At 33.8% G+C, this 24,450-nt stretch overlaps 3 protein-coding genes across 5 annotated transcripts in view; 2 read left to right on the top strand and 1 right to left on the bottom strand.

Annotated features, from left to right (window-relative positions):
• Nucleotides 1–69: 69 nt before the first annotated feature.
• On the top strand, nucleotides 70–3,980 carry LOC112051236 (40S ribosomal protein S7). Of its 2 annotated transcripts, none has more exons than XM_024089794.2 (5): nucleotides 70–207; nucleotides 577–738; nucleotides 1,590–1,774; nucleotides 2,592–2,739; nucleotides 3,864–3,980. In XM_024089794.2, the coding sequence occupies exons 2-5, from the start codon at nucleotides 577–579 to the stop codon at nucleotides 3,939–3,941; spliced, it is 573 nt and encodes a 190-aa protein (XP_023945562.1). In that variant the 5' UTR covers nucleotides 70–207; the 3' UTR covers nucleotides 3,942–3,980. The 2 variants fall into 2 exon arrangements, with proteins under 2 accessions (XP_023945562.1, XP_023945564.1); XM_024089796.1 differs by having other exon boundaries at nucleotides 186–332.
• A 1,151-nt stretch (nucleotides 3,981–5,131) lies between these two features.
• LOC112051232 (probable peroxisomal membrane protein PEX13) lies at nucleotides 5,132–15,817 on the bottom strand. Its single transcript, XM_024089788.2, has 5 exons — nucleotides 15,148–15,817; nucleotides 13,837–13,973; nucleotides 13,128–13,264; nucleotides 9,894–10,059; nucleotides 5,132–8,197 (listed from the first exon to the last, which is right to left on the bottom strand). Exons 1-5 carry the CDS (start codon nucleotides 15,504–15,506, stop codon nucleotides 7,830–7,832), a joined length of 1,167 nt encoding a protein of 388 aa, XP_023945556.1. The 5' UTR covers nucleotides 15,507–15,817; the 3' UTR covers nucleotides 5,132–7,829.
• Nucleotides 15,818–16,481: 664 nt separating this feature from the next.
• The window catches only part of LOC112051544 (focal adhesion kinase 1), a 181,506-nt gene continuing 173,537 nt past the window's right edge, over nucleotides 16,482–24,450 (top strand). For both annotated transcript variants that reach the window (XM_052889034.1, XM_052889031.1), the window contains exons 1-2: nucleotides 16,482–16,625; nucleotides 20,520–20,544. The gene's annotated coding sequence lies outside the window, so the exon portion shown is untranslated. The remainder of the gene's footprint in view (nucleotides 16,626–20,519; nucleotides 20,545–24,450) is intronic.

The raw sequence follows: 24,450 nt of genomic DNA, 5'->3' as shown, positions 1-24,450 counted from the left end.
TAAAACTCAAGTAATAAAAAATAATTACTGCTTAGATACATAAATAATATAATAATTATATATAGGTGTCAAAGAATTACCTGTATCTTTTCTTGACTTGACTAGCTGTGGCTGCCTTGTGTATTTTTCTACACAGGCAACACTTCAAAATTTGTCATTTTGACATTTGTAATTTTTTTTCTCTTTTGCTCCCGCTCATTGTTCAAGGTGGTTAATTTTATGAATGTTTTCCAAAAAACTAATGAAATTGTAGGTCTAATAGCTAAATATCATAAACGCAACGTGAATTAATATCCAGAGAATAATATTTTTGCAATAAATAATTTATAAGGGTAAAGATTACCATGATATTTATCGGTGACAAATCTAAATACTCCCGTGTCCAACTTTGTTTTTAGTGATTTTTCATGATAAAGTTGGAAATTATTGTTGAAAACTGTTAGAATTAGTAATAAATATGTTAATAGTGATGTGGTATTCAGTGTTTCAGTGAATAAATACCTCGCTGTGAAGTGTAGTTACGGTTCTAACCTATGAGTAAAAGTTGGTGGTTATAAAGTTACGGTGTGTTCGCAGATGAGTACGAAGATTATCAAGGCAGGCGGCGTGGAGCCCGATTCCTTCGAGACATCGATCTCTCAGGAGCTGGTGCAGTTGGAGACCAACTCCGACTTGAAGGCTCAGCTCAGGGAGCTTTACATCACTAAAGCTAAAGAAATTGAACTGCACAATAAAAAAGTAAGTTTTAATATATTTGCCCTTTTAGTTCATCTAGTTTATTGAGCATAAACTTTTGAGGCAATTGCAATGATAATGTTATTTTAAATGTATTGTAAATATTGTGTGAACTTTTGAAAACATTTACAGTATTATGAATGCTTATTTGTAACTAAATAGACTGCATGAAATTCGTTTTATCACAAATTCCGCAGCAAATATATATTTTCCAGGTTCCAATAGTAGCCAATATGTTAATCCAGAATACTATCTGGCTCCATTCAAAATTTCAGCCAAATTGTTTTAGTAAATTCAGTGTTAAAGAGTAATAAACTTTCACAAATACACAAACTTTCGCCTTTATAATATAGCATAAGTGTAAAAATTCTTTGCATAATTATAACTAATTGCTTACAAAAATTACTTAGATTTTAAATTACAATGTAAATTCAAAGAAATCATGTGTTTAACTTAATTGTTGTCTTAATGCTTAAATATAATGGATTTAGAGTTTTTTCTGACCAATATAGGTCAATTTATTTTGGGATTTAAGTATTACTTATCAAAATACCATGCACTGTGCGAATTATTTGAACATTCTTGAACAAACTCAAAGAGCCTCAATAGCTCTTTGAGTTTTTCATTAAAGTTTTTCATCGATTAGTCTGGGGAAAAAAAACTTTTATTTGATTGTGTTGTAAATTGGTGTGGACCACATTTTGATAAAAATCCAAAATATACAATTGAAGGGGAAAATGTTGTTTTCTAAAATAAATAAATGCTAATTTAAATATTTCATTTAGTAATAAAATTACTGTATAAAAGTCTTATTTATATAGAAATGTTCTCAAATGAACTTATTTATTTTCCAGTCAATAATCATCTATGTGCCGATGCCAAAGCTGAAGGCTTTCCAGAAGATCCAAATCCGATTGGTCCGTGAGTTGGAAAAGAAGTTTAGCGGCAAGCATGTAGTGTTCATTGGAGACCGCAAGATCCTGCCCAAGCCCAGCCATAAGACGCGCGTCGCTATCAAACAGAAGAGGCCTAGATCTAGGTAAGAAACAGCTATAGAAACAATGATCTCATTAGAAGTGAAACAAAAAGTAAAATGAGGTATTTCTACATATATCTGGTTACACTTCTACATAATTTTTGGCTGGTAGGTGGCTTTAGCTGTGGCTAGTTACCACCCTACCGACAAAGGCATACCGCTAAGCAATTTAGCGTTCTGGTATGATGCCGTGTAGAAACTGAAAGGGGTGTGGATTTTCATCCTCTTCCTAACAAGCTAGCCAGCTTCCACCTTAGATAGAATCATCACTTACCATCGGGTGAGATTGTAGTCAAGTCTAACTTGTAAAGAATAAAAAAAATAATACTAAGAAACTACATAAGCACTATCATATAAAGTGCTGCTGTTTCTGGTGGAAATAAGTATGTATATGGGGAGTCTATCAATTATTATACATCATAACATTACAAAAAAAAGTAAGATTGTAAGATTATAGGGGGTAATCACTGGATCTACTGAACAAATTATTTAATTTTATCAATAGAAAGCTACATCCTCACCAAGTAACATAGGCTATATTTTATCCCTGTATTCCTATGGAGACAAGATGAAGATGAAATTTAGCAGGGAGATAGTTTATAGTTGAAGACTTAAAACTGATTTTACAAGAGGGCCTTATTATGGATGTCTAAGGGCGGCATCCGCTAGGAAATTAAGCCATTGGTCCCACACATCAAATTCAAATTCAAAATTCAAAAGTTATTAGGATAATTAAGCTTAAGTTCCTTATTGTATTCTTTCTGAATAAAAAAAGAAAACAAAAAATAGGTACTAAAATGTAAATTGTGTTACTTTCCAGAACATTGACATCTGTATATGATGCTATCCTAGAGGACCTCGTATTCCCTGCTGAGATTGTAGGCAAGCGCATCAGGGTAAAGCTGGACGGATCACAGCTCATCAAAGTGCACCTTGATAAGAACCAACAGACTACTATTGAACACAAGGTAATTATTGTCATCATATACCTACTACAATAGGCCTGGCGTCAGCAAGATATCTAGAGATGAGAGATTTTTGTCACCATTTCTTGATATGTCATCATTAGGCTATCATAGGCATATCATAGGCTTGGAAAAGAATTTAAACTATTGATTCTACTTTATCCCTTACTAAAAAACCTTCTTGTTGTGGTAGCTAACAGAAATAAACAAGGCAATAAAAAATTCCAAGAGGAGCGTATTTTGTGCGCGTATACGGTCATTTCAGCATACACGCGCGCTACATTACGCGCTTCTAAAAACCGGAATCGCGTAAATGGGCATATTTCAATGGGCGATTAGTCGAGTCTAGTGTTCTGGGACCTGTCCCTCGCGGCTCCGGCTTATACGAGCTTAGAAGCGCGTCAATGCTCGTACGAGTTGAGAGTGTGCCAAAAGGCGCGCCTATACGTGCCTACATGCATGCGCTTCCAAAAACAAGCTCATACCCTAGTCTGAAACCACTCTAAGCATTTATAGTAGTTGTTTCGAGTTTGATGAAGTAGTCTCTCGAGGTAGTGCTGTGGATCTCACATGAGAGAGGTAAAACAGAGGTCCTGGGTTTGATTCCCAGCTTGGTCAATTTTATATTTTCTGAATTGGCTAATGTCAGGTCTGGTGGTAGGCATCTGATGAGGTTAGTTATATCTATATAGCCACCCTACCGGTGCTAAGACAAGCCCCAAGGTTTTTCATTCCAGTATGATACTGCATAGAAACAGGTATGGGTAGAATTAACTTGTACGAGACCAACTAAGATAGCTACCATCATATACTGCATGTTCACTTAACATCAGGTTAGGTTGCAGTCAAGGGCTCACTTGTAATTGAATAAAAACAATTAAAAAACATGTAGTAACTATACCATGTTAAGTCCATGGCGAAACCATTGGTTGAGCCCACATAATTTTTTTTTTTCTTATGTCTATTTCTGAGCTCACAGCCTTTCTGATGGTGGGCCTGTGACATACTGTCACTGACACTTACTTTCCTTTGCAAAGATAAAAACCCTCATTTTTTATGCAAAAAAATATGATTAAAATGTATGTTATGTATGATTTATAATCTTTATGTTTTCTTTTTGTCACCAGGTGGACACTTTCCAATCAGTGTACAAGAAGCTAACAGGGCGCGAAGTCACCTTCGAGTTCCCCGAACCCTACTTGTAAACTTAGACTATGACTTTACAATAAAACAAAAACCTTAAATGGGATTGTTTGATTTTGATGGCCTACTGCCCTGCTATTAACTAATCAATACAAATTACCTTACTTTGCCTTATCAGCCGATAGACATCCACTGCTTGACATAGGCCTCTTGCATGGACCTCCAAGCTCAACGGTTTCAAGCTGCTAGAATCCAGCGGCTCCCTGCAACCTGCTTGATATCCTCGGTCCACCTAGTGTGGGGTCGACCAACACTGCGCTTCCCGGTGCGGGGTCGACATTCCAGCACCTTGGGACCCCAACATCCATCGGCTCTTTGAACTATGTGGCCTGCCCATAGCTAATTCAGCTTCGCGACTCGCTGAGCTATGTCAGTGACTTTGGTTCGTCAAGCATAGCTCGCTCCATCGCTCGCATCGCCAATACAAATTAATTTAATCGTACATCAACATAGACATACTCTACAAGAGATTTTCTACTTCCTAACTCCGGGCTGCGAATTTTCACTTATTCGTACGCAAACAACAACGCGCTATACATAAATAAATACACTAAAGCTGGTTTTGCGGCTTAGGATTGTGTTGAATTCTAGCAATCGCTGTCAGTTGATAATGATGGATATTGGATACTGATTCTTAATGCGCTCTCATAGGGCAAGTGTTATAGGTAAGTACCAATTTCCCAGAATCACTGATCATTGAACCAATAATGTTGTACAGGTATGTTCGAATTCAACTCTCCTGAGTCTGAAAATGTAGAGTATAATAAAGCTAAAGTAATATAATCAAGCTACTTATTAGCTAATTAATTAATAACCCATAATCGGCTGTCTGTTGAGCAAAAGGCTCCTCACCAAATGAGGGGTTAGGCCTAATAGTCCACCACGCTGGCTTTATGTGGACTGGCAGACTTCACAGAGAGAATTAAGAAAATTTTCAGATAGGTATGCAGGTTCCCTCACGATGTTTTTCGTTACTGTCCGAAGTGTATAATATTTAATTTCTCAAAATGCACATAACTGAAAGGTTGGAGGTGCATGCTTAAGACCGGCAAAACTGCTTCCCTTAGGAGCACTTTTATCCTTGGTTTTACTTTTAACCAAGGTTATAGAGTTGCCTGACGAATAGGCATTTGAGGTTACCATACTTCTTTAAAAAAATATACTTTGACATGAGATTAATTAAAAACTAAAAATTCAACTATTCATTTATTGTCAACTAAAAATCAGTCCATTGCAACAACTTTCATATAAAAGATCATACATTCAATCAACAAATAAATGCATACAAATAAAACCAAGCTAAAATCCATAAATTGATAATCAATATATTAATCATAATTATAATTATTAAATTGTGACAATTTGTAAATTATATTTATGTTACTGTTCCATTTCAACAGGCATTGGTAAACATGTTTGATAAACTTGACTTTTGTTTGTTTGTTTGCTTAAAACAAAGCAGCAAAGTATAAAAGTTTCATCTCCAAGGCGCTATAGTTGCAGAAAGATCTTATTAATAATTCCATTATTCAAATAATGTATTAATAAATAATACTAAAAACATGAAACAATATTTACAATTGCCAAGCCTAACTAATTATTAAGATTAAATTCATACAATGATTTTTTTTATTATAGAAGTGAAAGTAGTAGTTCAAAGTAGTTATAAATGCTATACAGAGTATGCGCTACAAGGCAAATCTATACAAATAAACAAAAGCATCTGTTAAAGATTATAGGTAGGTATTTTTTACATTTACATTTTTTTTAATTTAAATTATTACCCGCTCGTTGGACTGGACCGATTTTGATGGTACTTCCATTCGCATATAGCTGATGGTGATGTTGCAAGTAGTAACTTATGACAAATTTTTATTCAGATACTTCGTACAGAAATGGCCTGGAATCAATGCGTGTAAAAGCTAGTTTTCATACGCAATTTTACATTCTAATTAATATACATATTCTAAATTAAAAATTCACCAAGAATTGCACCCCTAAACCTTATACACAACCTGCAATGATTAATTGACTATACAGATATCCCAGAACATTGACTAATTCAAAAAGCTTTATATACACACTGTATTTAAAAATTGGCATCATTATATTGTTATATATTATCTTAATCTATATATATAAAAATGAATCCATATATCCCTTGGTCACGCCACCACGCGTGAACGGCTGGACCGATTTCACTATTTTTTTTTATGTGGTTGTTATTGACAGAAGGTTCTTATGACAGAAAAAAATTAAAAATTTGAAGGGGTAGGGTAGGGTAAAGTAGGGGTAGTTGAAAGATTATACCCAGTTTCACGCGGACGAAGTCGCGGGCGTCTGCTAGTATAAAATAAACATAATCTAATTTGCGTTAACTGTGTATGTAAATTTTCCCATAACAGCTATGCAGGGTAGTTATAACTTCACATGACTTTCTATAGTCTGACCGTTTTAAAGTGTTTTTGGTAAAAGCTAAGTTTGGGTTATGGGAAAATTATCTTATTGTTGTCTTATTTATTTACCTTATGTAAATAAATTTATTGTGAGTTGACACATTCATCTATTTTTATGTAACAAAATAATTCATTAGCAAATAAAAAGTAAATATAATTAGGTAAAAAAATAAAATTCGTCTAATAAACAATATCTAATACAGAATTACATCGTCAAAGGCTCGGCTTGTACAAACTTTAATTTTAAATCTTGTGTTATACAAAAAAGCGTATCTTTACTTTTTAATATGTAATCTATAAACATATATTTTAAAAAAATGATACCGATTAAATTGAGAACTTCCTCCTTTTTTAAGTCGGTTAAAAAATAAGTTAACTGTTATTCATACATATTACAGAGGCATACAGTGCTTTGCAAGCGAGAGAACATAGCTTTAGATTGGAATGTGTGCAATAAAGTTAATAAGCTATTTAACACTTAAAAGGGTTTTATATTGTTCATTATTGTTCTACTTGATTGAAAAATAAGAAAAATATTTAAGACATGACTATATGAAAATTGTATTTAAATATTTTTTTGACAATACGCGCCAAAACACTATAAGCCACTACTATTAGACTAGACTATTTTTTATCTGGGTCATGACGTCACGTGAACACTAAACTGTGTAAAGCCGGATTTATATTTGTCTGACGTATCGTGTCGTGACGCATCATTAATAACAAGACTGACTGAAGCAAAAAACTGGACGTGCCTTTGCTTAACGTTTACTCCTCTAGTGACGTCAAGTAATATCGTGACGTCACAAAATAAATAAAAAATCCATCATTTTTAACTTAAGATTTATAAAAAACCCTCAACTTATAGTAATTGAAATCAAAATATTTATATACTCGTGCCCATCAAACGAAATTCATATTTTTTATATTAAATTTTATATGAGTCAACTATATTATTGTATTATTTACTTTTTTGTTAAAATATGGTATAGTAGTATACTTTGGGAGTTTGTTAGCTTTAGATAATATTGGCAAGGCAGGCATATAGATTACTTACTTAGCAGTAAGCTCAGAGAAATACAAAGGCTTTGTTTCGAGATCAGACGCAGTGAAATATAAAGATAATGCACGCCATTGACGATCAATTATTCTCACGTATCTGCAGCACCCACGACTATAACTGATCGTGTATTGGTCACTGCGTGCATGACGGCTCGACTTATGAAACATCTTCGCTGCCGTTTGTGCTGCAGAAACATGAGAATAATTGACCGTCAATGGCTGACTTGTGTTCATTTTAAAACGCTTTTGTCTCTTTTTTCACTTTTTATCTTCACAAAAATAAAGACATCACCCGGTAAGTAGCAACTAGCAACTCAGTGTTGCCAAACCAAACAAAAATATAATATAATGTTGCCAACTTAAAAAAAAAAACTAAAGTTCTTGTCCACTGTAAATTTTCTCTAATTCAGCTGCAACCGTAGGATCTGGTGAACTTTCTAAAGGTTTGCCGGATGTTTCATTATCGTTTGAAGTACTATTCATATTTGTATTACTGGCGACATTTTCGATTTGGTTAACTGGTTTCACAACTTTTATATAGTTAACAGGAACTAGTCCGGCTGTTTGTCTGTCTGTTGTTGCCATCAGCCATCCGGAGTTCCAGAGGTGGCCCTGGAGGTGTTGTGGCGCGAGGGTAAGGACCTGATGCGCGTTAAAGCTGATCTCCTGGGGTGTTGACGCTTGGAAGTCGTGTTGGGCGATCGCACGCAGGGGATTCTGCCAGGTGGATGGGTCTTGTACTGTGAAAGGAAAACAAGAATTGTTAAAAAAATTACATTAGAATAAATTGTTTTCAATAATTTTTTTATTCATGCACAGAGTATGCCCAGTCTTTACAAACTGCGTGCTGAAGCCGGTAAAATCCATAAAAAAAAAACAAAAGCCACGCGTCTCCTTAACATCCGCATACACAAACTTTTTTCTTAATTTGTATTTCAAAATTGAACACTAAAAACAATTACGTAAATTAATATAATAATCAATAATAACTAATAAAAAAGTACTAACAGTACTTAACAGTCTTTAAAACATTAAAAACGTATGATGCCAGTCGCCATAATCTTTTTTTAGTAGCATAAGTAGTTCAGTAATTTTCAATAATAATCATCTTGAACAATATTGAAAATTGATTGATTGATGCGACGCTTTGTGTCGTACTGACTCGAGAATGTATTCGTTTTTGAATTTTGTATTTGTAACGGGTACGACACTATCTGCCTATTATTGATTAACCTGTGTATACATGTTACTTAAAGAACGACTCAAATATATAGTTAATTATTGCAAAATGATTGGTTTACAAATAACCCATTACAGGATGCTGGGAGTATTTCCCATAACTCTGGGGTTATATTCTTTACCGAAAATTAATGAGAAATGTTCGAAGTATATGTGTTCTTAAATTAATATTTTCGGGGTAAATAATATTTCTTTTGTGAATATATCTTAAAATGTGTCCCTTATACGCATCTTTATAATTATGACGTAGCTAAGTTTTACGTTATTTAAAATGCAAGGATAGATAAAGCCGTTTGTTACATGGATAGTCGGATTTATTTTATTTACTTTGTATGAAAACATATGACCGAAATTTGGTAAAATCCCATTAAAGCAGCTTTGGATACCAGTTCTAATTTAGGTAGGTATATATAACTTGCTGCAATATTAGATAAGATGAAAAAATTTGAAACATTCAAAAAAAAAATATAACTTGGTCACCCTAGGGATTTTTGGAAAACTATTCAAATGAATTTTAGGTGGTGTATGTTGCGTTTTATCCATTAGATAATTATGGGACACCCTGTATAGGCCACCGTCTGTACCAAGTCCAAGATAATTGAGAAAATAATAATACCTTGCGTTTATCAGCTCATACGCACAAAATATATGATAAATCTTATATTATCAGCTGCTTACGTTGACTAGTTACTGTTTGATAAAAAAAAAAAACTTTGGATAACCTTATCAGGAATTGTTTTACATATGATTGGTTTTGTATATTTTGTTTTATAGAAGAGAGATTCTAGGTTCAATTTACAGCTCACTTGAAAAATTACAATTAGATAACTATTTACTTTCGGATCCCGGGATTCTGTGATTCACGCAAAAGCAATCAAGGGCATCATACAATGAAATCCGTTGTTGTTTGTGAAATACTTATAATTTTCATGAGAACCTTATTATGTTGCCCCGCAGCATACACTATGTACGTCTCAATACCTACGCTTGAAAAGTGAAAGGTGCGCAGAATAGGTTGCGCCACAAAAACGTCATTCGTTCATCGAATTTCACTGCCCATATTTTTTCATTAAATTTTTTCATGACAATTCGATTTTTAAAAAGTAAACTCCAAAAATACCTTATATAAAGTAAGACTAGCCCAGGGGTTATTAAAATAAGTTTTGTTTTATGATAGTGAATTATGTGGGTACTCACATTTTTCATGTATACTCGAAGATAGCCCATTCAGCATCTTGAGCACGATGTAAGGCGCTGCGGCGATGACTCCAAAGAACAGGAGTATGGGCCAGCTGGACCCCTTGGCTTTTTGTTCGGGTGTTGCAGACCCGGCCTGTGTGGCTTGCACCGCTTCCGCCCATGCCTGCAAATTGATGTTTACTTTTTGAACGATGTTCCTTATCTCGCGTTGCGAAAGGGCTAGACAGAAAAAATTAAGACCAAAAGTTGTAACGACACTTTTTGCTATAGTTGTACGCGGCATGCGCGTGTTTCTCTGTCTGTCTTTCTGTCTCTCATAGAATGCAAGCCAGTTATTTTCGTTTCGTCTTTCTATTTCGCGCTGAACAGTGTGGTGTCTGGACGATTATTTTTATTGAGTGTATACTTTGTTTGGTTTTATGTACATAATAAATAATGAATAATAATAACAATTCGTTCCATCCGGGTGTCTCTTGATACCTCTCAAGTTTTTTTATTTCTATTTTTTACTAACTAGGTCAACTTTGTATTACAATTTTAGAATGATAACTTCTTATGGGATGGTAAATCGATGCGTAACGTTACGCGTTACGGCGCCACTCTGTCTGGCTTCCCTTTCTCTCACACATGCTTAAGTTATCACTTCTATCGAGCGTACTGAGACACTAGCGTTTTTATACAAGCGTGGCTAGGCGTGGTAGTTTTTTATACTTGGCATTTCCCAGAACTGCATTATTTTATATACAAATATTATAAAGCTGAAGAGTTTGTTTGTTTTTTTACTTGAACGCGCTTATCTCAGGAACTACTGGTCCGATTTGAAAAATTATTTCAGTGTTAGATAGCCCATTCATCGAGAAAGGCTACAGACTATATAATTGTCCCCGTTCTTACGGGAACGAAAACCACGCGGGTAAAACCGCGCGGCGTCAGCTAGTTTTGTAATAAAAGTAATTTTTTTTGAAACTACAATGTGATAACCCTTGTTATCTATACTCATGTGTCGCATGGTGCGATTGGAATCGCTTCTTGAGTTAGGTATGATCGCTAGTTTAAATATCGATCCAGATAAAATAATAACAACATTGTATCACTTATCAATGTAAATGAACAAAATGCAATTAAATACTGTTGCACACATTTCATTTTAATTGTTATAGCTCCGATAATAATATAATAAGCATATCAGTTTTTATTATCAGCGCATTGTGTAGTCGCGTTGGTGATAAGAATTCTTTGTGGGATAAGTTGATTTTGCAAATTATCTCCAAGCAAACTCAATGCCAAATTAAATAATCCGTGTATACCAATTTGATAAGGTTAGTATATCGTAGGTATCATGTATTGAATTTTACACAAAAAAAAAAATTATGGTGTAATAGGTTTACATTGGTCCTCATAATAAGGTTACTCAGCGGGCGATGAGGCGAGCTCAGAGCGATCCTGAACTTAAGATGATAATTACGACATATTTTGTGTCGAAAGAAAGACAAATGTCGACCAAAAGCGACAGAAGCGAAAACATAGTTCTCTTTTGTGCCATTGCAATGTCGTGATGCGCATAATCCCTACTAATGAAATGATGACATCCGCAAATAAACCAAAGTCACAGACAGCTCAACAAGTCACACAGCTGAAGTGGCAATATGCAGGTCATATAGTTCCAAAAACTGGTAGACATTGGTGTCCCTAAGGTGCTTGATTGGCGACCCAGCACTCGAAAGTTGGTCGTCTCCCCACTAGATGGGCCGATGACCTCAAGTGAGTTACTGGGACCCCGCCCAATCAACTTTAGAAGGCCTTTGTCCAGAATTAGACGTCCATCGGCTGATACTGATTACGACATTTACTTGAGCCTAGATTCTGGAAGGTCAATACCTTACATTTTAAGCGCTTGCTGTATAAATTTTAATGAACTCACAATAAAACATTGTGTTGAATTTACACAATAGGCATTAACATACTTAAAATATTAATATGTATTAAGGTACTAATATTTTATAGTTATACATAGTATTAAGCTTAAGTTAATTTATTCATCAAATGATTATCATTATCATCATTATCAACTCATATTCGGCTCACTGCTGAGCTTGAGTCTCCTCTACCAGATTCGAATCCACACCCTCCGTAATTGGATGCAGAGGTTACTCCGTAACTGGGCTATTGCAGCTTTTTTTTTTTTTTTTTTAAAAAAGAAGTCTTCTTAAATTTAAATTTAAAAAAACATGTGTAAATAGACTTTTAAGAAAGACTAGGTAGTAGGAACCGGTAATAGTGTTATTGACTTTGAAGTTATCTACATTGCTAAATACAGAAAGTGTTAAATAGATACAAGTGAAGGACGCATCGTACAGCTGATATTAAATGGTGTGTTGCAGTTTATTGAACCTATATTTCTAGCCTGTAAAATCCTGTAGCTAAGCTTCCCAGATAAATCTGTCACTTACACAGTACATTAATAGTCATGCACTCAAAGATATAAGATATAAGATTATTCAAGATAAGGCTAAACTGTGATCATAAACTATTTTTAAATCAAAAGCTAGATCTATGTTAACTCTTTAGCTAGAGTACTCCCAAAACACCATTTATGTTAAATTCTGTTCTTCACAAATCCCACAGGTTTCATGGTTTTAAATCTCTAAAGGGAATGACCTGCCGAAAGGATGGCGAGGAAAGGCCAGAGATCGAGTAGAGTGGAAAAGTCTGGAGGAGGCCTATGTCGAAGGACAACCTGATTGCTCTAGTATATAAATTAAATAATAGTATTAAGTATATTGTATATATTCAGCAATCAGAGAATAAAGGCTATTTTTATTTTTATTTTTATTTAAAGGGAAGTGTATGCCCTATCTTTTATTAGAAGATATAATCCATCTTCATTCCCAAATTCCTAAAATTCAGCCAAATTGGTTCAACAGGCATAATAGAGTATCACATACACACTTGTAAAACTTTTGCTTTTGTAATGCTAGCCACTCACCATCCAATAAGTTCACGTGCCTCCAGCACTAACGGCAGGACATCTGATAAAACTGATAGTATGTTGGTTGTGACCTGCATGATGTCATGGACATTGCAGGAATATAAACTTATAGGATGGTTAGTTGCTAGCATAATATTAGTCTGTTAGTGTTATTACAGATAGCAATGAAAATTTTGACAACAATTATCAGATATTGCCTTCTTAAAATACTATGTTGGTTTATTGAAGACTTTCTGACTCACCTTAAATTCACATTCTGTTCTGATTCCCAATAAAACTAAGAGTTTCCTTACAAGCCAGTTTAAGCTGCGCACTACAGCAAATGTAGACCAGAACTGGGCAAATAATGATCTGAGCCGACCAAAGTTTTCTGCTACACCTATAAAAATATGATTTATGTTTAGAAAACCTTTTTAAAGTAAAAAGTATGAAGCCTCAATAGCTCAATGGTAAGAAGTTCAATCCCTGTCCCTTTGGTCTATTGTCGTACCCACTCCTAGCACAGTCTTTTCTGACTAGTTGGAGGGGATGGGAACATTGGTCATATAATAAAATGGCAAATATTCTTTTTTTTTTTTAAAGTTGATAGTTTCAATCAATTAATATAGGTGTTTCTTTAAATGTTGTCTCATATATTTTTCATTTAATCCAAGGTACTTGCTTTGTTAGCTAACAACTGAAACAAATTTTAAGAGATGACATTGTATTATAAATATCTTCTTGAAAAGTATATTTTACATTTACATAATAGAGTTTGGGCACTCGTAATAAAAATAAACAGGATAAAATAAATTATAAAAGTTATTTTTTTTAAAGTATGCTTGCATTTTCATTTTACATTGAGTATATTTATACTGCATTGTCACTTACTTTCAGGAAAGATTACAATCAAGGTGGTTTCCATTGAAAATAAATTGATTTGATTTAATATCAGGGTAAATGCCTACTCACCAAGTATGGCTCTAAAAGAGCTGGTCAGAGCAAAGAATGTGCTCTCAAGCATCATTGCAACACTGCCCACTGCATTCACAACACTCTGAATGGAGTCAAATGCTGGTCTCGAGTTCTCCTCTGCCATTTGGATGAATCTAAACGAAACAGGGCATTTAAATTTTTTATCATAAGTATAAACTGATTTGGAATACTGCTGTTATTATAATACAGTGTTAACTCCATTTTTATACTTCACTCAATTTGATGACAAACATGCTAAAGCATCAACATCACATGGCTTTTATTGGTTTAGCTTGCCTTCCATACACTGATACACTCTACAAAACATTACACCCACTCTTAATAACAACAATAACAATTAAGTAATCTTCTTCTTTCCTGGACCTTCTTTTCCGCACTTGGGCATTAGGGGTTGGCCATTGTACATAAATTAAGTAGTAAAAAGTATTTTTTAAGTTTCCAAAATTAGTAAAAACTGAATAGTTGTGTATGTTTACGTACAACGGCCAACCCCTAGTGACCAAGTGTGGAAAAGGCCCAGGAAAGAAGACGAAGGAAGAAAGCTGTGTATGTTCTTTTATCGCTTTATTAAACTGATTGTAATGGCATCATGCAAAAAACTTTGTTGTTAACTATGACTAATAAGTAGAAGTCATGGACTTAATATATTACTACTGGTACTGCAAAAGATTTCAGACAAAAATAACAAAATATACACAAATAAGATTATTTTTTTATGTACATAACTACAAGCTTGAAATACTTTTTCTTTTATATAATTCTGATTTTTCTTCTATTTATTTAACAACAACTCTCTATAACACCATAATATAGAGTTTTTACTGTATTTAATCCTCAGTTTCCCTATAGAGTAAATAATATAGGTAAGCTCTTCTCATCCTAGACCTCATCATTAATATCCATCACATATTTATTATTGTAGTCCAGCACAAGTATATTGACAATAAAAAAATACATTATCACCTAGACTGAAAAGATCTTCTTGTTAACTTGTGCCTCAAGATTTCACTTACATTGTATTTATATTAAGTTAATTTTATGGCTTTAAACAAGTTATGTAAACTTGGTGTTTGCAAAAAAAATAGGTATTCATATTATAATTAACTAACATTCATAATCATAAGTACATTAGCTGATATAGTGAATGAAGAAATTTGATCTGATAGTTTGTTTTTGTAATTTAAATTAATATGTTATATATGTCTATTATTATGTATTTACTGCGTAGTTAAATAAGGAAATAATCTGAAAACAGAATGAATCATGGGCAAATACAAACAGATTTACCTATTCTCTATGTCTCCATACATTGGGCCGTATCTATTATATCCTCCATATGGACTCATACCCATGCCCATTCCCATACCCCCCATACCATAGCTATTGTATCCTCCATATCCCATTCCACCGTACCCCATACCATATCCTCCCATACCACCGTAAGACATGCCATTATTCAGGCCATAGTTTGTCTGCATAGATAAGTCTGGTCGTGGTGGTAACACAGGCGGGCCGAAACCATTATTAACACCAGATGTACCAGGAATAGGATTTCTAAATGAAGGGGTGTCCGCTGGCCCCATTACGGCAGCATTCGATAAGGTATGGTCAGAGTTCACGTCGAATATTTTCACTGGCTCACTCATTATTACTGTTTACACTAAACACAATTAAGTTGCAAGCTTTTATCTAATCTTTCCGTGTAAAAGTTCACTGTTCACAGGCAAAACACAATCAATTATTCGTATTGAGATACACAATTGCACTTTGTAACAGGAAAACTTTGCGTTTCATACACACGCGATTGTTCGTGAATAGTTATAGTGTTATTAAAAAATTGCTGTAATATTAATCGGAGAAGGAAAATGAGCGAAGTTTCAATTCTAACTTCACTATTGTGTTTTTTAACATCGTCCAAATCAATCAAATCATACAAATTCCCAGTTTTGACGTTCGATTTTGACAATTATCTATCTGAAGTGAAGTCGAAGTGACGTAATTGATTGATCGCAGCATTGCCAATATCTTTTTATTCTTATTCCCCGTAAATCAAAGCTTGTTTCACAAAATTGAGAAAACATATTCCAAATCCTCACCCATCCCATTCCATATGAATTGAGGGAAAAATATACATTTTTTAATCTCTATTTAATAGTGTTTTTGCCATAATAACCTACAGTTATTAGACATAAGTTTACAATAATTTGACTAAGTATTTTTTATATGATAATACATGAAAAGTTGGAGGATTAATATTATGCCGTAAGAGTACTTAACTCTTTCCGCATATTATCAATAACTACAACTATTGGGGTATTGTCATAAATTCAGTCGGAATTCCCCGTAATTTGGGGAACGTACCTAAAAGTTGGCAGCACTAGTTTAAATTACTGTCATTTAACCAAAGACTTTAAATTCAAGTTTACTATTCAAATATCTATGGTTTCTATACGTAAAAGCCTTAATAAACAGTGAAACGTCGGTAAAAATAATGTATTTTATTTTATCAAAATATTAAAACTTACTTCAGAATTATGCACAAGATTTACTTCAATAAGTCTTTACAACATTTTTGATCGTGATTATATACATTTGACCTAGTTTTAAGGCATTTTTTGTCTATGGTATTGGGGTGTCAATCGTGTCAATAGTTTCGAATTCGATTATTGTTTCGATTTTATGTTTGTTGTTATTATCGTGAAATTGGAAAACGTTATCTAATAATTTCTCCTGTAGAAGACAAAGCAAGGTGACAGTTCCAAAAGGTACGTAACTAATTATAGCCTTTCCCATGATTAATTTAAGTAATATCTGTAACACTTGTTCGGAAAGTCATCACTATTATGAACGGTTCTAAGTTAATGTTTTTCATGATAATTTGAGTGAAAAGCACAAACGAAAATGTTGAATTTAGCGCACGATACATCTAGATAACAATAGTACTAAAACGTTGTCGCTCTAAGGCCGAAAATTGTAAGAAAATATCAATTTTCTATGACCGGTTTTCTTTATGATGACGCGAAGAAATTCCTACAAAGTCAGCGAAATAATTAAGTAAGCATATTATAATTGTAACGTATTATTATATTTTAAATATATTAAATATACTGCTTATTCTCCTTTTTCAGACCATTAATTTTAGTCTATATACCTTATCACATATCATTAGATGTTAACATTTTACGTCAGAGAAATATAATATGAAATATTTCTTTTCTGTCTTGAAAAAAATCATGAAATTAGCTTATAAAGTAATAAAGCTTAGTGGGTAATAATGTTTTCAAAAATAAAAAAAATGTGGCTTTCTATTGGTATTTATTGGTAAAAGACCAAATCAAAAATTCAAAATTGTTTCCGTAGATCCCGGCCATTACCTTCTACAACCTCACAAACCTTACTTTTATATTACTAGTGTAGAGAAGCAGAACTCTGTGTTTTCACTGACATAGTTCCCATTCTGTGGTAATACTGGGATAAAATATAATCTATGTTACTCCTTGATAATCTGGGTTTTTATTGGTGAAAGAATTTATCAAATTGATTCAGTAGTTTCAGAGCCTCCTTAATGCAATGGAAACTAACAGACAGTCAAATCTATTCTCTTTATAATATTAGTTATATAGATATCTGTATTATTTATTATTTATACTAATATAAAGCAGGCCCATTGGATATGATCTCTGCCTTTGATTTGGAGGGGGTAGGTTCCAATCCAGTCAGGGGCATGCACCTCTAACTTCTCAGTTGTTTGCATTTTAAGAAATTAAATACTTCAAATGTTGATAGAAAAACATCATGAGGAAACCTATACACCTGAGAATTTTCTTAATTCTATCTAAACCATCCCTCTGGCTTGCATAATATGTGGATTACCGCATTGGGCCAGAATGGTAGACCGTTACACTAACCCATTCCAGAGGAGACTTGTGTTCAATAGTCAGCTAAATATGGGTTGTTAATGATTTCTTTTTGTTGTAGTCTTTTTCTATTGTGCAATAAGCTGCATCTTAATAGCATGTGCAGCTGACCTTCCACTTAAGGTCATGCTGGCTAATTTACTGGGTCATTCATTTTATGCTATTGCATAGCTTTTATTGTGGGTATTGAGCACCTGACACCCAAGCGGTGCATCAAGTAAATACATTTTGACATTGTCATATAAACTCAACTGGACAAGTGGTGTGAGGCTGAGGGGCAAAGTTCTCTCGTCATGGGTTGCCTGGTAGAGATTACTTATAGTAATTAGGCCGCCTTTGCATGCTAAGTTTAAATTATCTTTTTAATGTTTTAATTTAAAATTGTGTGTGTGCAATAAAGTATTTCTTCTTCTTCTATATTCTAAAGTAAAAAAATACTGCATAAATAAAATAAATAAATAATTATAATTGCATAAGTTGATAAAAAATTCTATGCAATAGCTTTACCGCGGCAGTCACGAGTGCCACACATAGGCATTTAGGAAATTCCATATTATGTAGGTGCGCTTAACCCTTTGAACTTCCTTTGGGACTTACTACATACTTACATACTTTTCATGGAGTATCCATATGAATGCGATTTTCATAGCTCATGGTTGTTAATGATGATACTAATATTATGAAGTTATGAATTTGTTTCTTTTTGTTGAAACATGCTTATCTCTGGAACTACCAGTCAGATTTATGGGGAGGTGGGAGTGAATTGGGGAAACTTTGTATGAAAGTTCATTTATTTAAACTTTAGAGTTTTCCAAGCAGACAAAATTGTGTTTGTCTGCTAGTATTATGTATTAAGAGTTTTTAAATACAGATTAGAAAATGATTATGCTTTGTATCTAAGAATAACACTCCACTAATATTCCACTTCACACTGCAAAGTTATGGAATTCTCTTCCAGTTTCTGTTTTCCCTACCTCCTACAACATGTGTATCTTCAAGTCTAAAGAGATTAGGTACCTTCTGGGCAGACGTGTTCCACCATAGGCTGCATTATTGCATACCATTAGGTTTTATTACAATCAAGTGCTGACCTATATTTTGTAAAAAATATGACCTTTTCATGAAATGGTTAAGTGCTTTGTAAAGTCCTTAGAATTGTTCACAACAAATATAACATGAGGTAGTGGGAAATATAATTACACTGTATTGTCCTTAAAGAGTACTATTGACTGCACATTCAAGGTCATATCAATTGTGACATCAATGATGTCTATTTATTACCCTGTCTGATTCACATGTCTACTTAAATTTGTATGTATAATTTATTTTTGCATACATAAGCATGTGTACTTACTGTTAGCTATGTAATTTACTGCCTGGTGCTAAATAGTCTTCATTTCAATACATCACGAATCTATACTTTGTTGATGTAAACAAAAGTTAGAGCTATAAATAGCTATTTTTATTTATCCAATAAAATCTTAATACTATAAATGTGAAAGGTCATTCATTATGACATCTCGAAAACCGCTTGACATATAGTGATGAAATTTGGCAGGGAGGTAACTTATAGTTAGTAGGTATACGCTAAGAACGGATTTTGTAATAGGGCGGGATTAGATGGTTAAAGGGCGGACAAAGTCGCGTGCGTCTGCTTGTTCAATGTAAGTTAGCAAATGATATATTTCCAAAGGTATTTTTCGTGTTGAATAAATGAACAGTGTGAAATTTTCTAAAGCATACCTCAATAACTACAACACATAGCATCTATGTATAGTGTTTCTAAACATTGAATGAGCTACCCCCATTTCCACAGCGCAGGAAGCGTCAGCACTGTCGCCAGTGCGAAACTTCCGGCGATCTCAGCCTCAGCTATCTGTATTGTTGCCTCCGTTACGTTCTATCACAAGTATGGATATGTTACCGTTAAATTGTAAAATACGTTAGTTTATAATCTCATTCGGGATATTATAATCTGCCGTCATATTGTGAACAGAAAATAGTGATTGTAATTTAACGTGTCATTTTTCGGTATATCTATCTAATCTATCGGTTATTTTGATTTTAATTTACTAAACCGATTTTTATGAAAATGAAGTGGGACCAATCTGAACGTATGCTCTTTCAAACAAAAAAGATTTTTCAAATTGGTTAATAAATGGCGAAGTTATGACAAAAATTTAAAAAGAAAACATACGCGTCGAATTGAAAACCTCCTCCTTTTTTTGAAGTCGGTTAAAAATGGAAATTTGTGAATGCAACAAAATGGTAGACAGACGTCGCTCAAGACGCGCAAACTACTTAAAAGTTTTAATAACTTGGCGAATGCGAAACTGCATTGAAATATTACCTAATGAAAAGTTATGAGATTTGGAGTAATGTTTTGAACGTGTCTAAAATACGAGTATTAAGTAATTTTCATTGTACTATTTATTGCATATTGCGTAGTGAAGATGTATATTTACTAATCATTTACCCATTCAAATAAATATAGCTAAAGAGACGAGTACAAGTCTTGAAACAGTCAATTGGTAAAGTGTGAAGTCACTTCGGCCATGTCTCTATGTATATATATATATATACTCAGAGGCACAATTATCCGCCCACTTTAATATACTCGCGTCATATTGAAGTGCGCGGATAATTGTGCCTCTGAGTATATTAGTTCATGCTACGCCACGAATACACACATCTTATTATTATTTTGTATGCGTAATATTAATTTTCAGTTTTTGTTTTCAGGTTAATTCATCAGTAGCGTCGTTTGGTAAGATTATTTTTTAATATTTTTAATAATTATAAATACTTACCTACCTCTATTTTTAGTAAATACCTACCTACCTCAAGGATACCTATTCCAGTGTTCAACTAACAATATTATTAAAACGATTTATTAATTTTAGACTATGTTGCATGATTTTGGTTAAATAATAATGAATAATGTTACTAGGTACGCAAAATCATTTGAAACTACACAATTTCGATTAGGTACGCCAAATCATTTGAAACTACGCAATTTCGATTAGGTACGCCAAATCATTTGAAACTACGCAATTTCGATTTTGCCACTATTGGTCGATAATTGTCTCTCGTCACGAGTTATTACAGATATCCTATTTTTTGCGTTCGCTCTACATTGGCTCACTGCAGTGTAGGGCCAAACTCTATGATATAAGTTTGTACTCGAAACTTATCTACACTATTCTCTAGAGAAGATACGGAACTTAAACACGCGGTGTTTCAATGCGGGCTACCGAGTTTAATGATATTATGTATTTGACTCTTAAGCATGGATTACCTAAAGAGGTAGACCGTGCTCTCGAGACTAATTTTCAGCAGTGGCGTGCACTTCCTACACGCATTAAATTACTGCATACCCTTACAAATGATTTGGTAATGCTTATTCAATGCACATTTTCCCAGTTTGGTTACTTTGTCTTACTAGTGCATACCCTGATCTATAACCTTATGCACGCCCCTTTTTCAGAAAGATTAATGGTAGAGATGTTATGATGAATTTAATTTTATGATGGATTCGCGTTCTCTCCAAGACACGGTGGTATACCTACCACTACCACGGTGGTAACCAACTCTACTCCTTAATTTTTTTATAAGAAATCTGTTTGTTGTGATCCAGGACTCGACCCCTAACTCATTATCTGCTGATAATTAGCAACTAAATTGAGTACCTAAGGATAAATCTGAACGTCGCGTCGTTAGATTTCTTTATTATTACTTTTTCGGTATATTATTTAATTTGAGAGCCGTGATAGCCCAGAGGATAGGACCTCTGCCTTCGTTTCGGAGGGCGTAGGTTCGAATCTGGTCCGGGGCACTTGCATGCCCATTTTTTTAAAGAGCCGTAATAGCCCAGTGGGTATGACCTCTGACTCCGATTCTGAAGGGTGTGGGTTCCAATCCAGTTCTGGGCATGCACCTCCAATTTTTCAGTTAAATGCATTTTAAGAAATTAAATATCACGTGTCACAAACGGTGAAGGAAAACATCGTGAGGAAACCTGCTGTGTAAACTAATCATCATCATTCTGAGAGGAGGCTCGTGCTCAACAGTGAGGCGAAAATGGGTTGCTAATAATGATGATGTATATTAATTATCATGCTAATTACCAGGTAAACTAAACTGTTTATTGAGTAAACACGTTTGTTTATTTTACTGTGTATAACGCATTCGATTTGTATTGCGGTGGAATTAATCACATAGTACAGACAAACGAAATTGTGTTAGGCTGGCTGTATTTAATTTATTGGTCCACTATACAAACCAATTCTATTACGTGCGCTAGTTCTAACAGTTGTCAGTTATAATAGGCAATCGGACAGTTGTAGGTATTAAAGATAAAATATGTATCTAACATTTTTTATGATTCTCTATTAGAATTTCTATTCTACTTTCTTAAACATCTTCCAAGTAAGACCACTTGCGTCTTAGCACATAATACATGACGTGTAGGTACGATGTATTTGACAAAATCGTTCAGCATCTTAACTTTATTTTAACAATAAACTGCTATATGAAACCACACGCATGTCTCTCAATTAGTTCAAAGTATTTTATTTAACGTATGGTGATAAACTAAAAAACGAAAAAAAGGTTGTTTGTAAAGTTGGTTTACTGACGATAGTTGAACGTGACAACCGTCATAAGAAAATACTGATGGAATGGTTGCATTTTTCAATAGAAAATGTTCGTTCTTCTAAAATACTGTTTAATAATCTTTCCCCCTTTGATTATAAAGTTGGGCCCCTAAATAATTTTTTCCTAATTTATTTTGTTAAAAATAATAATTCGAAACGGTAAAGAGTTAAGTTGTTTGTTTTGATGATAAATGGGCATACCATTACTTCAATGCTAGTTTGCTAGTTATTCTAAGTATGGGCAGTTATGCAGGGAACCAGTTGCTATAGGCTTTCTAGGTCGAAAACACCTAGTAGCTCTTACGAACAGGAACTAACTGGCAGCCTTTGCATACGAGAACTTCTATCTATATAATTGTATCTATTTCACATTGACACCTAGAAAAATGTTTACAATGTTTCGTGCGTAATACGTTTATGGGCATGTATATGCCACCGTTAGATTGTGAAATACGTTAGTTTATAATTTTACTCGTGATATAATAATCTGCCGTCATATTGTGAACTGAAAATACTGATTATAATTTAATGTGTTATTTTTCGGTATATTATAATCATAGATCAAAATTAAAATTTATTATTGGGAGAAAATAATAAAAGTAACTTAAAAGTTAACTTATCAGAAATGTCATCTGGTGCAGACTGGATATTATAGAGTAGGTAAGAAGACATTGCCCAGTCGACATTGTGATTTTTGTTAACAATTGGTTTTACAGAATACGGAAAAGTCGGTTATTATTGATTTGATGTTAATTATAATTATACGTCAATGTTAGTGAATTTACCGGTAGTAATGCAAAACCACATTATTTTTATACTCGTATTACTACATCTACATGTTAGTGGTTTTTTAGTAAACGTTATTCGATGTCACATTCACACGTTTCCCACTGTATCAATCTGGTGTGATTCCCAAAGTGGTTTATATAAACTGCAACCCTAGGGGTCTATGATAAACTGCAAGGGGTCTATGTCAGCGATAAAAAATTTGGGGGTCCATTAAATGAAAATGGTTTCCACGATAGTGCGTACACTAATAGTACCTATTTTTTACATCCTATTATCTTATAATATCAAAACATATACATTATTTTAAAAGTAACTATGAAGTAAAAAAAATATTATATCTATACTAATATTATAAAGAGGTAAAGTTTGTAAGTTTGTAAGTTTGTAACAATTTTTTGAAATGGGGTAATCTTCGGAACTACTGGACCGATTTTAAAAATTCTTTCACCAATAGAATGCTACGTTATCGGGGAGTGCTATAGGCTATATTTTATATTTATATCATATATAACTACTGAGATATCGCGGGTTTTCTCTTACAGGTCAGACCGAAAAACTTACTTATTCGCATGCGCTGCCTCAACCATTGCGTATAACTGAAATAAATGTATGGAGCCTTTTTGAACCTTTAAAAGTTCTACAAAAAAGTCCGCGACACCATATATCTATCTTTTATATTTTAGCAGATATAGTACCTTTAGTACTTTAATAAATTATTTAAATTTTAAACTAAGGTTTACGTCATTATTTACACAACTAAACTTAAATCCTTATCAAAATAAATTATTTAATAATCACAAGGATATTATAGAGATAAGATTTGTCCTTTACAGTATGTTAATTAGTTATATAGTTTCGGAGATAATACAAAATTTCTGAAAGTCGCAGAAATGCCGCTATTTGACGCCCCGCGGTTTCAATTACGTGGGTCCCGTTCCCGTATGAATATGAGGACCAAACATAGCCTATAACACTCGCAAATAATGTAGCTTTCTATTGGTAAAAGAATTTTCCAAATCGGTCCAGTAGATCCAGAGATTACCCCCGACAACCACACAAACTTTACCTCTTTATAGTATTAGCATAGAAGTCGCTTGGGAAATTATAGTCTTTTTGTCATTGCACCACGCACAAAAGGCTGGACCAATTTTGCTGAGGGTAGGGATAGGATAGAGGTAGGGAAGGGGTAGGATAGGGGTAATTTAGGGAAAGTGTAGGGTAGGGTAGGG

This window comes from Bicyclus anynana, chromosome 2, assembly GCF_947172395.1.
Source record: "Bicyclus anynana chromosome 2, ilBicAnyn1.1, whole genome shotgun sequence".
In the NCBI taxonomy this organism is placed as follows: Eukaryota; Metazoa; Arthropoda; class Insecta; order Lepidoptera; family Nymphalidae; genus Bicyclus; species Bicyclus anynana.
The sequence above is the reverse complement of the archived record's forward strand: the minus strand, read 5'-3'. Positions and strand labels throughout refer to the sequence as shown.

Bases quoted from the DNA above. Each gene is read 5' to 3' on its own strand.
- LOC112051236 (XM_024089794.2), top strand. From the start codon at position 577: ATGAGTACGAAGATTATCAAGGCAGGCGGCGTGGAGCCCGATTCCTTC. The intron at 1,775-2,591 runs GTAAGAAACAGC...GTTACTTTCCAG, and splicing joins CAGAAGAGGCCTAGATCTAG to AACATTGACATCTGTATATG. The intron at 2,740-3,863 runs GTAATTATTGTC...TTTTGTCACCAG, and splicing joins AGACTACTATTGAACACAAG to GTGGACACTTTCCAATCAGT.
- LOC112051232 (XM_024089788.2), bottom strand. From the start codon at position 15,506: ATGAGTGAGCCAGTGAAAATATTCGACGTGAACTCTGACCATACCTTA. The intron at 10,060-13,127 runs GTGAGTCAGAAA...ATCAATTTGCAG, and splicing joins GAACAGAATGTGAATTTAAG to GCATGGGCGGAAGCGGTGCA. The intron at 8,198-9,893 runs GTGAGTACCCAC...TTCCTTTCACAG, and splicing joins TTCGAGTATACATGAAAAAT to TACAAGACCCATCCACCTGG.